The 17,296-nt window shown below is 33.8% G+C and overlaps 1 protein-coding gene across 4 annotated transcripts in view; it reads right to left on the reverse strand.

The window, feature by feature from the left end:
* The window catches only part of LOC150095560 (DNA-binding protein RFX2-like), a 663,123-nt gene that overhangs the window by 76,424 nt on the left and 569,403 nt on the right, over window positions 1–17,296 (reverse strand). For all 4 annotated transcript variants that reach the window (XM_090410808.1, XM_090410810.1, XM_090410811.1 and 1 more), the window contains 2 exons: window positions 12,549–12,646; window positions 2,787–2,936 (listed from right to left, as the gene is read on the reverse strand). In XM_090410808.1, the coding sequence (XP_090266934.1) occupies window positions 2,787–2,936; window positions 12,549–12,646 (248 nt within the window). The remainder of the gene's footprint in view (window positions 1–2,786; window positions 2,937–12,548; window positions 12,647–17,296) is intronic.

The raw sequence follows: 17,296 nt of genomic DNA on the forward strand, positions 1-17,296 counted from the left end.
GTCTGCAAGACTCTCTGACTAAATTGAATAGCTCTTGTAATAGATATGGTATGAAGGTCAGCAATAAAAAGACAAAGACAATGAAAATAGGCAGAATCATTGAAAATGTCAACTGTGTTATGAATGGAGAACCTGTGGAACATATAAAACATTTCAGCTATTTAGGCACGATTTTTACTGAAGATGGTAAATTAAATATAGAAATAGACAATAGAATCAGCAAAGCTGGTATGGTGGGAAGTCAACTGAATAAATTCATATGGAATAAGAGAGAAATCAGTCAGAACACTAAATTAGCTGTATACAAGATAGTGTTCAAACCAGTTTTAACTTATGGATCTGAGAGCTGGGTCAGAAGTAAAACACTTGACTAAAGACTAGAGACTTCAGATATGAGAGTCCTGAGAAAGATTATAGGCGTGAACAGATGGCATCAATGACAGTATCATATTAAAAACGAGGATATTAGGAAAGAACTTGACATTGTCAGCATCCAGGAATGCGTTAGCAGAGCTAATCTCAGGTGGTATGGTCACTTAAACAGAATGGGCGAGGAAAGATTAGCAAAACAAGTGTTCTCTGCCAGGTTGGCAGGAAAATGACCGAGAGGAAGACCAAGATATAGGTGGATTGATACGGTACAAAGTGCTTTAGATGATAGAAATATAAGATCTGATAATATTGGAGTGTTGACAAGTAACAGACTGATTTGGAGGAAAATTGTAGATAGGAAATTAATAATGATGTAATTTTTTTCATGTAGTACTATCATATCCTGTACACCCCTTGAGGGTACATGGCAGGAATTTGATGATGATGATGATGATATAATATTTCTCCTATTAACCACCATCAACTGTTAACACTACCGTCAGTAGTGTTAACAGTTGATCAAATTAGTGTGACTTTATCATATTATTCTAAACTCTAAACTTGAGAGCATTAAATTAATTTGGTTAAATTTGAGTAGCTACAAAAATCTATTGCTGTTTGTAGAAGTTCAAGTGACTGTACTGTCTAAACAGTAGGCACTTTAAACAAATATGCATCTGAAACTTGCTGATATCAGTGTCAGTTCATCCACAAGGTGCAGGCTAAAAGTCACTAATTAGAGTGCACAGTATTAAGATGGAATGGGTTAGCGTAATACTGGAGTGGAGACATTTGAGACTTGTCACTTACTAAATAAAATAAGTGACAAGTATGATTTATCAAGTAATTTGTTTTTATAGTATGTTCAAAATTTATTGACTGTAAATTAGAAGTTCTGAAAGCAAAAATTTTGTGCGTGCAGTTACTAGGCATGTGTGCTTCCTTATTAACAGGTGTCCATGTGCGCGTGCATGCACACACACACACACAGCTTAGAGAGAATATTGGATAGAACCTAGTATACTCCTCAGTTGGTATAGTTAGTGTTATATATTATATTGTAACTATATCATTTCATGCTGCTAAAAACAGAAAATTAATATATAAAATAAATAAATATTATAAAATAATGTTTGCATGGTCTTATTCAACAATAAAATCAAAAAGGTATTTTTATTAGACGAATGGTTTTGCTGTGTTATGAACAGCATTTTCAAAATCTTGGTTACAAATGATAACTGTGAATATAAAAAAATTACATAAATAAGCATTAAAAATATAAATCCATTGAGATACACTCACATATCACATACATTGCTCATTCTTGGTAGTTCAACATATCACTTCCTCTTAGTCCATTTCATCCATACATTAAAGTGCTTGATCAGTACAGACAACATAAACATTAAGAGTCATTTTGTTTATTGTGTCAGAATATGCATTATCTCTGTCTCTTCCCAAAGAGCATTGTGTGTTTCTCCTTCATTTTTTTTTTAATACACAAAAGGCTCTCAATTAGATCCTTAGATCTTTAATTTATAGTATAAATTAAAGATCTAAGGAAAAACTTCTAGCATCTATCTCTAATCCAGAGTATTTTAGTAATAAGGTGTGACATTTTTTGGCTACTTGTATATGATAAATATATGACATTTGCATCTCTTCAACTTTGGTCTGGCTCCCACTGATGAGACCTCAATAAAGGTCGAAACTGTGGGTAGCGACCGTTCCCATAATGCATAGCATTATACATGTTTGTAAGGATATGTGCCTTGCATTATAGAATACTAAGGCAATTAATGTGAAGCCATTAGCCTCTATATACAAGTAGCCCAGTCGGGAAGTTACTTCACGTCAAACTTTGTTTGCTTATACTTGGATAAAGGATAAAACCAAGAATATAATTTCTTGGCAATCTTTAATTTTTAGGATCTCTTTGTTTTCATTACCTTTCCAGAGTTTGTTTTGCAAATCTTTTTCAATCTAACTGTTTATCCTACACAACAAATAGCACACATGCAACAGACTACATGATTATTCTTCAGTGTATGCAAGATGTCAGATATCTAACAATGGAAGAAACTTTTTAAAATGTATAAAGTGGCCACTTTCAGTTCCATTATTCTTTAAAATGTGCCAACTTGTCTGTGTTACATGCTTTGTGTACTACAGAGTCACAGCACTCTTGTAATTGCAAATGTAATGTGTCACTGATGTGAAAATAGCTTTCACGTTAGCTATTTTTTGAAAAAAAATAGCTGATGAAAAAATAACCTAACCATAAAAATTCCAACAAAAATAACTTTTCATGTAGTATAATACCATAGAAGTATTAAGCTATCACGAACAATAACAGAAGTATGATAACTATATTATCACAAAACCAGAAAAGATTTCATATGAAGTCACTTTACCTGTACATTATGAAAATCAACTCTATTGAGGTCTGCCATCATCTGGTTGATTTGTGAAGAATTTTGGAGGACTGCTCTTGCTGCTTGAGCAAGATGATTTAAAGAAGTATATCGACGTAAAGTCTGAGCAAAGGCACTTACAGCACTTACCTGTAAAAAAAGAACAGGTTCAAATAGTAAGCTTTTAACAAAACAGGATTACTTCAGTGATTTTCCTTGATAAAAAAATTCTTAAGAAATTCTCAACCTGATGTGCATTATTTACAAGTAATTTCACAATTTCTAAAATTATAATTATTATTTGCTTACTCAATTTATATAAAAATCCAGCTGAATAAGTTATTTTAGTAATATACTTTTTTATATTACCTAAGAAGAAGAAGAAGAATATTTTGAAGCCAAGCACACAGCAACTTATATGGCATCAGATCGACTAATACCCAATTTTCCCAAAATCCTGATTAATATCTAAAAATCAATGTTCAATGTCTGTTATTCGAAGTTTTACCTATTATTTTGAACACTACACAGCTAACAAACATCAGAAAGATTGAAAATCTATTTTTCTGGTATTTGCAGTTTTACAATAATTTGAAGAATAATGAACCAGTTGAAGATTGGAAAGGTCCAAAATTGATGATTTCAATGTCGTTATTTGAACACTGAACTTATAGCTAATGTTAGATAAGACTGATATCCATTATTTTGATGTCTGTAATTTCATCATCACAAACCATGGGCTCACTGATCATTGGTGTCCGATGCATCCTTCACTATCTTCTTCCACCTTTTTTTTTGTCCAGTGCAGTGTCGCATTCTCTATAAACCCATTCCACACCAATCCTTTGTGACGTCTGTCCATTCTCTGTATGGTCTACCTCTTCTGTTTACACCATCCATAATACCAAACATGAATGTCTTTATCTTCCGGTCATCACTCATTCTGCAGATGTGTCCAAATAGTTGCAGCTTCCGTTGTATAATCTTCTGCATAGATTCTGCTTTAGTTGTATCTTCCGATAGAGCTCTTCATTTGTGAATTCCTGTACCCATCCTATTCTTAGAATCTTCCTGTAACAAGTTCTTTCAAATGCCAAAATTCTTTTTCTTGATTCCTTATTTATTACCCACATTTCAAATTCATACAGTACTGAAGATGCATGTTTCCAGTACTCTTAGTTTTGTTTGCAGGCTGATCACTTTACTTTCCCAGATGTTATCCATGGCCTTCAGATTTGTTCTTCCCTTTGTAATCCTGATCTTTATTTATTTATTATTTAAAAAAAAAATTATTATTATTATTATTTGCAGCCTTATAATTATCCAGATCAGAAAACTCCAAAATCAAGCATTCCATGTCATTATTCGCACTTTTGGCAATCACCTAAGCTCTGAATTCCCTCCTTGCATCCTAACATAGATTATTCCAGACAATTTTAGACCGTTCCAATAATTAGATCTGTTTAGACATCTGGGGTCTTGGTAGAAGGGAAATAATTTCAGCTAAAATATAGTATATTATATATGTGTCTCAGAAGCCAACTATGAATATACTTGTATGTTGATTACCGACCTCCTACGCCAAGCACGAGTTAACCCGTAATTTGTAAATCAAATTAAAACTAATAAAATGAAATTAATAAAAAAAAAAAAAATTTATTCAAATTACAAATGGTACACTTTAAAACAATTTTCCACACATAATGGTGGTTTTTCCTGGAAAACAGGACAATAATAACGTGTTTTGCGTCATTGTTTGTTTCGTGTACACACATGGCATGGCTTTGTCTTTTTTTCTGTAGGTGGTAAAATTTCCAAATAATGAAGACCCAAATCTTGCTGATATTCTGTAATGCAGTAAGCTCATCCAAAAACATCACAAAAACTGAGATAAAGTTTTTGTTGGAATGGATGAGTTTTAATGCGTCATTGTGTTTCTAGTAATTATATTATAAAATTTATGCACATTTTGAATGTATATATCAAAAATGCGTGTTGCAAATTTCTTTGGCCATCTAATTGTCTTTCGTAAGGTGGAATAGTAAGAAAGCATTTGATCAGAAAGATCGATGCCTGACATACCCAAATTATAGCCATAACGATAATTGGTTTTAATTGAATTTTTCATTCTGATTTTTCGCTTAAACTATTTCAGATTTGTGCATATTTGAAATGGAAAGAACTTCCCTCTTATCCTTCCATTTGCTGACTAAAACAGGACCTCTTCTTTGCCAGACAAATTCCCCTTTCTTTAGTTTCTTCTGTATAACATCTGGTGGATTGTTTTTCCTATTATTTCTCAGCATTACACACGTAAGTTTTTCTGTCAGTAAGAGCTGAATTATAAAATTGTCCATATGCATTTTAGAATTTCAGAATTATAAAAATTGTCCATATGCAATACATAACTCCGGTCTAAATATTCTTCCATCAAGTAAAATACAATATCATATGCGTGACCCATTTTCGCTAAAGAGGATTCAGATTTACCTGTATAAATTTTTATTTCTATCACCAATCCATTCGATTCGCATAGTTCATAGAATTTCACACCATATTTATGTTTTTTGTTTTTTATGTATTGCCAAAACGCCAGTCTATCGTGCCACAACACCATTGACTCATCAATACATAAGTTTCTGTTTGGTGTGTAGCTATTTCGCATTACACTATTAAAATGATCTAGGACTGGTCTTAATTTGTGCAATTTATCATTAGCTGCTTGGGAATTATCTGTGAAATGCAAATAATGCAATAAAATTTGAAATCAATTCCGGCTCATTTTAGAGCGTCAAAATGGCAAATTGTAAAGTTGATAAATTACAAGGACCCATATGAAGTAAAAGTCCAAGAAATAATTTCATTTTAGGTATGTTTGTTGCTTTCCAGTTTGAAATTCCTTGACTTTTTTTGATTTGTGCTCGCCTTTACTCAATATTTTGTAAAGCATATAAATTGGTTTGTTCAACTAAAAGTGTGAGAAAATCTTCAGAAAAGACAATTTCAATCAACTTTTTGATACTGAAATTTGTAGTGTCAATTTTAAAACCCGAAGTTTCAACAAAGTCAAATTGTGGGGGCTCTTGTTCTGAATTTTCCTAATAAGTAAATGTTGTTGTATTTGGCTGGATGCAAACTTCATCTTCAAAAGTTTCTTCATCATCTGAGTCACCGCTAGAGTCGTCTGTAGGATCATCTTCAGAATCGGAACCAAATAATTCATCAAATTTATCATCGCTCATATTAGCATAAGCTTCTAATTCTTTATCAGTAAGTTTTCTTTTACTGGCCATGGCGAAATTGAAGGTTTTTAGAGACTAGATGCAATAAACACCGTCGTTAGCACATGAAATATATAGGTGGGGGTGATACGAGATTACTCATAGTTGGCGTGTGAAACAAAATTCTGTCCGACAAGCTGGCTACGAGATTACTCATAGTTGGCACATGAAACAAAATTGTCTGATAAGCCGGCTACAAGATTACTCATAGTGACCTTGAAGATGTGAAAGCACTTGGCATGTGGTAACAAACTATGCCCGAGGAGTGTGGCAGCGAACGTGTTAAACAATTAAGTAAGTCAGTGGAGTGTTGAAGATATTATTCTTAGCCTGGGCCAAATGATGAAACTCAACAGATCTCACCTATAATCTTGGTTTGGTATGGTATTTATCAATAGCTGACTGTTCAAAGTTTTCCATTCTCAGAGGAATTTGTGTTTCAATGTATCGATCCAAAGAAGTGCACAATATGAAACTAGTAATTGATTTATTAAATTATCTTTTTTTACATGATTTTTTTGCCAGTGTTAAATTAGTAATTATGAATACTACATACCATGTGAATATAAGCTGTACAACAGACAAAATTATTTTGTTCCCATTCAAGCTTATGGAAAAAAAAATAAAATAAAAATAAGAAACATTTCGCATTCGACACCACAGTTGTCCCCCGCTATAACAGAAAAAACAGCTCACTCTATCACACTTTTTATTTTTTTGTCAATCTTGCTTAATCAGTGTGTGTCATGTGAAATAAACAATGCACATTTTTTTTTAAATGCTGAAGATGGTCTGTTTGTATTGCAAAGTAACTCATATTGCAAAAAAGATAATGCCATCTATTCATGGGCTATAACTGATGCTTGCACACCAATTATCAATTTGAATATTTCATTACAAGTTTAAAAAATAATAACTAACTTCTATATTGATTAGTAATTTGATGTAAGAATCAATGAACACACACACACACACACACACACACACACACACACACACACACACACACACACACACACACACACACACACACACACACACACACACACACACACACACACACACACTCTTATTGAAAAAGTTTGGAATTTTACTTAAATATAAAGAGCCAATAGGCTTCATTTCGGTGATATAAACATTATTCAAATTATATAAGTTCGTATAAGTTCTTTTCGCTATACCCTTTATTATCTATTTGGTCTAGCTACTCATTGACGAAGCCTCAAAAAAGGCTTAAACCAGTCTGGGTAGTGACCTCCCATCATAATGTAATAACAGCATACATTTCCTAGGAAATGTGTTTTTACATTATGGAAAATACCAAGATTATTGATCAGAACTTTCCCCACCTTTGCAACGAGTTGCCTGAGATTGTACTACATATTAGGACTACTTGCATTAGCTCACGCTAGTAACCACTGCTACTTTTATAGTTTACTATATTCGGCATGAAACTCTCTGATTCCAATCTTTGAGTTTCTTATTCGGTTTTAAAACAATGTGGGATTTAATATCCCCTTAATTTGAATAATGTTTGGAATTTTCTTTTCTAAAGTATTTCATTTGATTAATAAGAAACATACATAATTCAAAATTTGCTCCTGCTTATTAGAAGAATGAAGTTGCTTGAAGAAGTTCAACGTTCAGACTCTACACTGGGTTTCTGGAAGCTTGGCCTCAGTTCCAATGTATCACAGCCTCAGCTTTTTCTAGGTGAGATTTATTCGCATAAAAAAAACGAAAAAAAAAAAAAAAAAACTGACTGTAATAAACAAAATTCATATATAGTCAGTGATAACCAGTTTTCTGTCTACTTACTAGCACATTATGAATGATGACCCTACTTTGTGCAGCATGTTTCTGGCTGTTTAAAAAAAGTTGATTTTTTAATTTTTATTTAATTAAAATTAAAAACATTATCTAAGAAAATCAAAGCTTGGGTTCAGGCACTATGAGTGTGTCTGGAAATGGAAAAGAGATCACTAGAAACCACCTTAGTCAATCCTCTCTAGCACCTTTACCACAACTTCAGACAAACTTGGCCTGTATGAAGCCTTAGCCTTATCACTCTCTTTATGAAGCAGGAAAATTCTGCCCTCTTTCCACTGCTTTTGAACTTGGGCAAATCCAAGGATAACTCCCATTAAGGATAAGTTAAAGCTGCTGTTTACTAATTGGAACATTTCGCAAGACATGGAGTAATATACAGTATGGCACAAGAAAAGTATTGACCTTCGACATCCCTCTTCAGTACAGTACACGTACTATAAGATATGCAGTTTGACTGCATGCTCATTAATAGAAGAGCACATGTAGAATCTACACCATTACCTTTAGTTGTAGCAATGATGTTGACATTGGAAGAAAAGATGCTCATTGTTGAGCATTATTTTCATTCATACATGTTGGTAGAGTAAATGGTCCAAGCTTACAACATGTCTGTGAGCAGTTTATTGTTTCTGTAAGTAAGCATACTCCAAGCATAGTGTCATCGTTGCTTTAATTGAAAGGTTCTAATGTACCAGGAGTTTTTTCCTGCAGTGCAAAGAGCACTTGGGGAGTTTGTTAACACAAATGAAAATCATGGGTGTGTGTGTGTGCTGGAACAAGTGTTACAGTCTCCAAAACACAGCCAATGCCGAACAGCAGTGAAACTTGGGATACAGAGACAGTTACTACAAAAATCCTTAAGGAGCTGGGTGCCTTTTTGTATGTCATTTAGGCAGGTCAATGATTAACAGCAATGGATTATGATGCATGTCAGGAATACTGTGCATTGTCAATGTCTATGAAGATCCATCCTTCCTCCACAATGTCTGGTTCTCAGATGAAGTGCATTTCCATCTAAGTGGTCACTTAAATAGACAAACCTACAGGTTTCTTGAGACCTGAATTTGTCCAAGAGAAACCTCTTCACAGTGAGAAGGTCGCTGCATGGTGTGCAATTTCAGGCCATGGCATAATTGGGTCAGGGTGGTATAACCATGACCTTGAATAGTGAATACTATATCCAGAATGTGTTGGTTCCATTCACCCAGTATTTGCATAGGATATGTGTCATGCAAAAAATATCCCATTTCGTACACAGGTATTCCAAGGGAAGAGCAACCTGTTATCCATCATGTGGTTCTAGAACCTATGTATCAGAACTTCCCTTGGAGGCTCATTTCGAGGTTCACAGAATTTCCGTACCCTTCATGTCCTCCTGATCTCACATCACTCGATGCCTTTGAGATATGTTGAAGGAATGGGTATTGCACCATGACCCACCTTTAAACCTTGATGAACTAAGAGATAAATTACATGATATGACCAGCAGATGTCACAACCCATTTCAGGAACGTAATCTACTGTCATTAATGTTTTATTCGACAAAGATTCCACTGATAGTTGTTGATGCACATATCATCATGTTCAAACATATATTTCTTTGTTAATAAACCTGTTTATTAAAAAAGAAATATATTTTATATATTGTTATATATAAATTAACAATATATAGAAATATATTGTTAGTAAACCTATTTATTATACTCAATAACATATATCATTGTAGTTATTTAGTACTGTTTCTTTTCTGCCATACTGTACCATCAAGTCCTATGGTTTTATTGATATCAAGTTTACTCAATTCCTGACATACCTCTTGCTCACTCACCACTAGTAGCTCCTTCCTTCCCACTGCTCTAAAGTTCTGCATGATGTTACTTTCAAGAGGATGAAATACCTTTATGAACTGCTCCTTAACATCTCTACTAGATCCTCCTCAGCAGTTATTATTCTACCATTCTCTCCAACCAGTAACATCCCTCCATAATTATTCTTTCTTATACTGATCACATATTGAAAAAATCCCTAGGATTCCTTTTGGCCTCATTAGCTAACTGCACTTTTGCTATCTTACAAGCAAGTTACCTCTTTTGCTTGCTCTTTTTACTCCTCATGCTACTAACTACTGCCATCACTCATCTTATGCTGCCTCCATAATGCTTTCTTCTTCTTCCAAATTGTACCACTCCATTCATCCATTTCACACCCACCTTATTTGACCTTTGGAATGCATTCAGACCATGCCTCTGCCAGACAGTTCCCAAACCTCTGTTCCATCCAATTCTTCATTCCATGACATAGCTGCAAGATGTTTCATGAGCTTGTCATAATCACTAGCCTTATAGTTCCACATGCATCCCTTTTTCACAGAGGTCCTCATATGGCTGGCCACCACCAAAGTGATCACTGCATGGTCACTCTCTCTCATCAATTGGAGGAGCATCATACCTCATTTAAATGTCTTCTGATGAGATAATCAAATCCAAGGCTTTCAATCCCCATGTATCCTCTGTTATGTACCGTGTAAGGTAGTTGTTACTCAAAAACACAAGAAATTTATTCTCATTGCCCCCCAGATGCTGTCTCTTCATTCCAGTCTATATAATGATTAACCTTTTCTTATTAGTTTGGCTGGACAAACTATGAGGATAATCTCTGGTGCTCTAAGATCTGCTCCTGGTTACTGGCTCCCAACCCTCGGTAATACAGCCCCTCCCTCGCTTTGCAGGACCCAAGACTTAAACAAAATATGGGAATGTGGAATGGGAATAAGGAATGTGGCGGCCTCTAGAGAGGCTGCCACATTTCCTTCCATACCTCACAAAGATTGAAATCCAGGCACCCTGACTGGAGGAGTGCAATACAAATGAACGACCAGAACTTCGACCTATGCGAGTCATGGGGAGAGTATTGGCTTCAACATACCTCCAATTTTCAAATTCCCATTTCAAATTCAATATCTCGTCGGGGGGGGGGGGGGGGCTTGGATCTCCCGAGACATGTATGGACCACTTTAAATTGGATCAGAACAGGACATGGGAAATGTAAACATCTCTTGTATAAATGGAACTGGTCCGATACTCCAAACTGTGAATGCAGAAGCAGGATCCAGACTATCAATCACATTGTGCTCGAGTGCCCTATCTACTCATTTTCAGGCACTAAAGAGGACTTTAACCTGATCCCAGAATCCCCGGAGTGGATCCAGGATTTAAGAATTAAGCTTTGATTCTTAATTTTTAATGTTTAATCATTTCAACCCATCGTATCCCCTTTAATATGATTTTTACAATTGTTTTTATGTGTTTTATGTAGTATGTATGCAATATCCTGAGACCCATACATCATACGCTAAATAAATAGTAGTTTTGCCTATATATTTCCGTCTCACTACCCTAGACATTACCAAGTCTTATAGCAACACCCATCTAGATATTTCATTCTATTCATTTCCCCCTAACACTATACTGCTTCAAAACTACTGCTACTATTTCACTCCTTTCATCTCCACCACAGATGCAGATAACTACTCTGATACCACCGACAGCACTCCTCGTCTCCTTCCATCCATCTCTATTCCTGTTAAAATATAATCCTCATCTAACCATATCTCATTTATTTCAACAATTTTTGGGCAAATATACTCTATGAATGCTACAATTTAATTTCCTTTATTTCAAACTCTTCTGGTATTTGAGACTCCCCAACTCAAATGTGAAGGCTGGGATTGGGGAGGCTCCATACCCTCCCTTGGTCATTCACCTCTATCATCACACCTCTCCTCAGATCTGTTTGTTTCTCCCACATCCCTGGTGATGCCAATCCTTTCTTGTAATGGTAATAATGTAAACTTAATTGTGTAATACCATTACAGTATCCTGTACACCTCATGAAGGTATATATTAGGAAATGATGATTTCCTAATATATACCTAATACATGCATGAATAATACATAAGCCAGTGACACTGGCTTATGTATTATTCATGCTGAAGTTTCTGGAAAATAAAATTCAACATGAATTATAGCAACAGCTAGGGAAATGGAACATGGAAATACTGGCTTTATGTATGATTAAAAAAAGACTGCTTATAAGGCAAGTTGGGTATGAGTGGGGAGAAGAGATGCCATTTTATACTTTTTAACAGTTATGTAATAGTTTTCTGAGAGCTCAGCTATGTTTACCATAGCATGTAAAGTTCTTTAAATTGTCATTTAATGGTACAGGATCAAAGGCAACAAAAATCCCCCTCTCCACCCTGTGGATAGTATCCTCTAGAGAGGCTGCCACATTAAAAATCATCTGATTTTTTAAGATTTATTAGATCAAGCAATCAGATGAAGTACGGAGGGTACAACTTTCACTTTTTACTGTTTAGGAGATTACTTGATATGATTAAACAATAAGAAATATATATTAGGAATATTTTTCCTACAGGTTCTTTCAAAATTAGCAAAGCCTACAGTGTGTGTGTGTGTGTATGTGTGCACATGCACACACGTGCATTTTTTTTTTTTAATTTGAGAATAATGACAAATGAATTCGTCATAACTCAACTACTATACAAAAAAGACAGTAACGTCATCAATCGTCACTAACATTTACCTTTTCTTGACATGACACATAATATCTTAAATCTCTTGATGCCTACCTTAGTTTTAATCATTTCTTCTGGGCAACCAGACATTGCTGATGTTAACCATCCTTCTAAACTTTTGGCAAAATTACGAATAGCCTGAGTTAGAGAACCTAAATGAAATTTAAGAATAAACAAATAACGATTTCAAAAAATTAAATACATGACAACAGTAAATTATACTTTATACTGATTATTTATATATGAGGTAGGTTCCAAAAGTTTCTGGCCTGACATACAAATGGATTTGCACCAATTTTAAAATGCAGTGCTCGATAGATAGCGCCATCTATGGAGAGTTTAGTATACCAATTTCAACTTTCTACTTGCGTTATTCAGTTGAAGACACTTTGTGGCATGCTAAGTGGCAGTAATGTTAAAAACTGAGTACAGTGCTGTGATAAAGTTTTTCACCAAAGAAGGGCTTTCTCAAAGTGCTATCAAACAGTGATTGGATGGTATTTATGGGGAAGCTTTGCCTTCATATTTCACTGTGAAGGAATGGGCTAAACAGTTTTGTCTAGGAAGACGGAACATCAAAGATGATCCTCATGATGGTTGGTCTGTGGAAGTGATGACTGAGGAAAATGTCTCTCTTGCTGAGGAAGAACTGTTCAATGACAGACAGCTGAAGCTCAAAGAAATCTCAGCAAGGTTGGGGCTTTCTATAGCAACTGTCTTTTGTATCATTGATGAGAAGATTCACATGATGACGGTCGGTGTCCCGATTTCTCTCTTCAATTCAGAAGGAGCATCGTGTGACCTGTTCTGACAAGTTTTTAGAGCTTTGCCAAGGGAATCAGAGAGAATCCATTGTCACCAGGGATGAAACCATGGTCCTTTATTATGATCCTCTTTCCAAAAGGGAATCCATGGATTGGTGCAAACCAGGCAAAGCACTGCTGAGAAAAGCCCTGATCTAGTAGCACCCAGACTACTACTACCTCTTCTCGAAACTGAAGAAAGACCTTTGAGGAAGAAAACTGGCAGATGACCATAAGGTGAAAGATGCAGTTTTAGGCCATTTTGAAGTAACATACAGACTATTTTTTAGGACATAAATATGTTAATTCAAAGATGTGAAAAGTTATTTGTTGAAGTAAAGAGAGATTATATTGAAAAGTGATGACACAGTTGTTTATCACCTCTAAAAGTTAGTCAGGCCAGAAACTTATGGAACCACCCTCATATATATAAATAGCCAGTATTTATAAATATTACCAATACTTATACCAATACCAATACCAATACAATACAATATATATATATATATATATATATATATATATATATATATATATATATATATATATAGTATAACTGGTGTATCGGTATTAAATTTAATGACTAGAAGCCAAGAGATACCAAATCAGAAAATATTATTTATTATTTGAGCGCACAACTAATTTCATCTTCTTAGAAGATGTTGTTGGGTGCATAATATGAAAAGAGAAATACAAAAATATACATTACAAGAGAATAACAACTATAAATTAACTTGCAAATGTATTTTTGTATTTCTCTTTTCATGTTATGCACCTGATGAAGTCTTCTAAGATAAAACTAGTTGTGCATCCAAATAGTAAATAGTCTTTTTCTATTTTGGTATCTTTTGGCTTCTGGTCATTAAATTTATTTAATTATGTCATTATGTCTGAGTAAATCATTTCATTGAAAAAAAAAAAAAAGAAAAGAAAAAATGTATCTGATCACATTCTGCATTTTTAAAAGCTGGTTTTTCTAATATACTATTAGGCATCAAGAAATTATGGCATTCAATAAATCAAAGGAAGAGAAATAATGGAAGCAAGACTGAGATTCCTAAGCTAGGTGTATTACTTCAAGGTATATGAAATCAAAAAAAAAAAAAAAAATAGAATACTTTTAGAGAGGTTTTAAGGAAATATAAAGTTCTGAATATGAATATCATATTCAGAACTTTACTATATGAAAACAACCAGCAATCAACAAAGCCAAATATGATTTTAAGAGTCAAATGCAGAAAACCCACCTCCTGTACAAATGGCAGTATTGCCTTTTGGTAATTCTTGCTTCCGTTTTTCTCTCATTCTCATGTAACATCATAATAAAACTGTTAAATTGTGAATGAAATTATTTTGTATGTTTTTATTCTTCATTCACATTTAACATAATCTACCATATCCTAGCAAGACTTGTTTAAATATTATTTGTTAGTCTCTTGCTTAAGACTTATCATTCATGTATTTTCCTTGAATTTTATTAGTTATTAGTTATTATTTAATTATATAATTTTAATATATGTCATGTTAATGCAAGGACTTTGTAGTAAATACCATTTATTTTATTGCTATATTACTTCAGTAATATTATAAGATATTCTATGTATGTAACTTTTATGTGCCTTATGTGAACTATAATATTTTTATTTATTATTTTTCATTACTGTATGTAAAGATATAATCTTATGTAATGCTTATGTTTACGTTTTGTTTTGATTGTTGCCATGGAGACAGAAATAAAATAGAATGCGCAAGCTGCGGTAATTCGAAGCAAGCAATTAATATGAGTTGGACTAGAGAACAAGTTGAGGCAGGAAGAAGGAAGGTATATGAACAGAAGGTGAAAGTAAACAAGGACACAGGAGCATTCAGAACACTACGGGGAGACGAGGAGAAAACTTATAGGCAGCTGAGAGTAGAGTTAGCGGTGGCAGTAATCGGAATTATAGTGCCATAATAGGATTAACAAGAGACCGGAAGATTAATAGGCAATCCAGAATAATTCCACTAAGTTCTAGAATTACTACGTATTCCTATATCGCTTTGAAGAAGGATTGTGCAAAGCTCAATTTGTTATGCAGTAGTAAACATGGAATAATTATTCTGCCTTATAGCAAGTCTGTCAAGATTTGTACAGCGCGATAAATAATAATTCAGTTATCTCCGTGAAGAATTCTTTTGAATAGTGTTGCTTCGGAGTAATAAGTGAATATAGTTTTGAAATGTGCTCACATTGAATCTAATGTGCAAGGATTAATCCCGGTAAGAACAGTCCTATTTTACTTTATTTCAGTGAGAAGATTTAAGTGATAGCTCCGTCTCAAATAGCCTAACATTTACTGTGGCGTTTTGCTGAGTTTAGCCAAGTTAGAAGCTTGAAAGTAATTCCCCTTGAAGTAATAACTGTCGCCATTAATAATTTAATAAGTGCTTGCTGACTAAGTGTTAAATTATAGAGTGCAACTGAGTGATGCTAGTAAATTTATTTACTAAGACATTCTGAAGTTTTGAACTGTACGAACAATTTTTATTATTAGAACTATGAATTTAGTATCTGAAGATATGATGTTTGATTCTATGTGAATGTTTTGACCTGGAGAACCAAGTTATATGTATTATCTTGTTTTCAGAATTATAATTTTATGTACTTGTCATATAACCTTGTATTAAATGTTTTGTTTTATTGATTTCAATATTGTGTGTGCTTGATTCTTTTTCATTGCACCGTTCATAAAAAGTTCGGATCTTGCAGGGGCCTTAAGTGTAATATATTAAATTCGGCCTGTATGATTAATGAGACTGTTGAATTAATTGAAGATTGATTCTACTATTCTGCATAGGCTAATCTAAATATAGGGTGGCACAGTATAAATATAAATTTCCCTATATTTTGATTAGTAATCAACCAGCAATTAATTGATTTTATTAAGAACAACTTTACATCAAGATGGCTAATCAAAAACTAGGAAGTACGTTCCAACAAAACCTAAGGATACACTTGACTTCTGGTACCATTCTTCTCCTTCAACTTCTACAGAAACAACCAAAGGAATAAATATCATCCTCCAACATGTCACAAACAATGTGCACCATACCATTTGTGGTCTGAATAACTTCTTCCTTCTATCACGAATCTAGGTCAGGTGGCCTGATTCGATCTCAGTCCTACATTTCATCAGTCTGCCACTGTTTCTATGACCGGAATTTTTTAGTTCATCATCTTCCTGGGTATTCTATAACATGCCATTGGTTCTTTCCAGTTGGTTTTGTATTTTTCTACGGTTTCCATATCAGTGTTTGGTTTAGTTCTTTCAGTATGTCTTCACTTCTTTTTTTATCTAGTCTTGTATAGCCAGCTGTTCTCATATATTTCATTACTGTTGCAATGATTTTCTTTTATCTTATTTTCTCATTGATCATGTTCCACTGCCATATTATAATGGTAGTTTTGATATAATTTAATGGTATTGTAGTTTGATACAATATTATACATTCTTAGCCTGCTTTTTTGGTAACTACTGCCGATCTTAATGTTTTGTTTCTTATTTCATTTACTTTGGCGAATTTGTTAATTTTGTTAGAAATGTCTAAATTTACATTGTAACTTAATTTATAGCCCAAATAATTAAAATCATTGGATTGTTCACTTTTCCTTTGAATATCATAGATTTATTTTTTTTCTCGAGAGAATAACATATTCTATTGTTTTATTATTAAATTTGGTTCATATACAGCTTTTTGTAGAGTGTCCTCAGATGTTCTTAAATATCACTTGATCATTTGGAAAGATAAGGCATTTAAGATTAAAATTATTTTCAACATGAATTCTTTCTTAGTTGACTAACCTCCATTCTTTGATTATTTCATTCATATATATACCAAAATAACATTGGAATATATAACTAGAGGCAAGTGGTTTTTAGATATATCAAAGAGTTTATATTTGTTTAGCATGTCAAAAACATTTTTATAATCTATGAATGCTAGATATGTTTCTAAGTT

The sequence above is a fragment of the Typopeltis vanoorti genome, chromosome 20, assembly GCF_054136105.1.
Source record: "Typopeltis vanoorti isolate ZY-2024b chromosome 20, IOZ_Tvanoo_1.0, whole genome shotgun sequence".
Taxonomy (NCBI): Eukaryota; Metazoa; Arthropoda; class Arachnida; order Uropygi; family Thelyphonidae; genus Typopeltis; species Typopeltis vanoorti.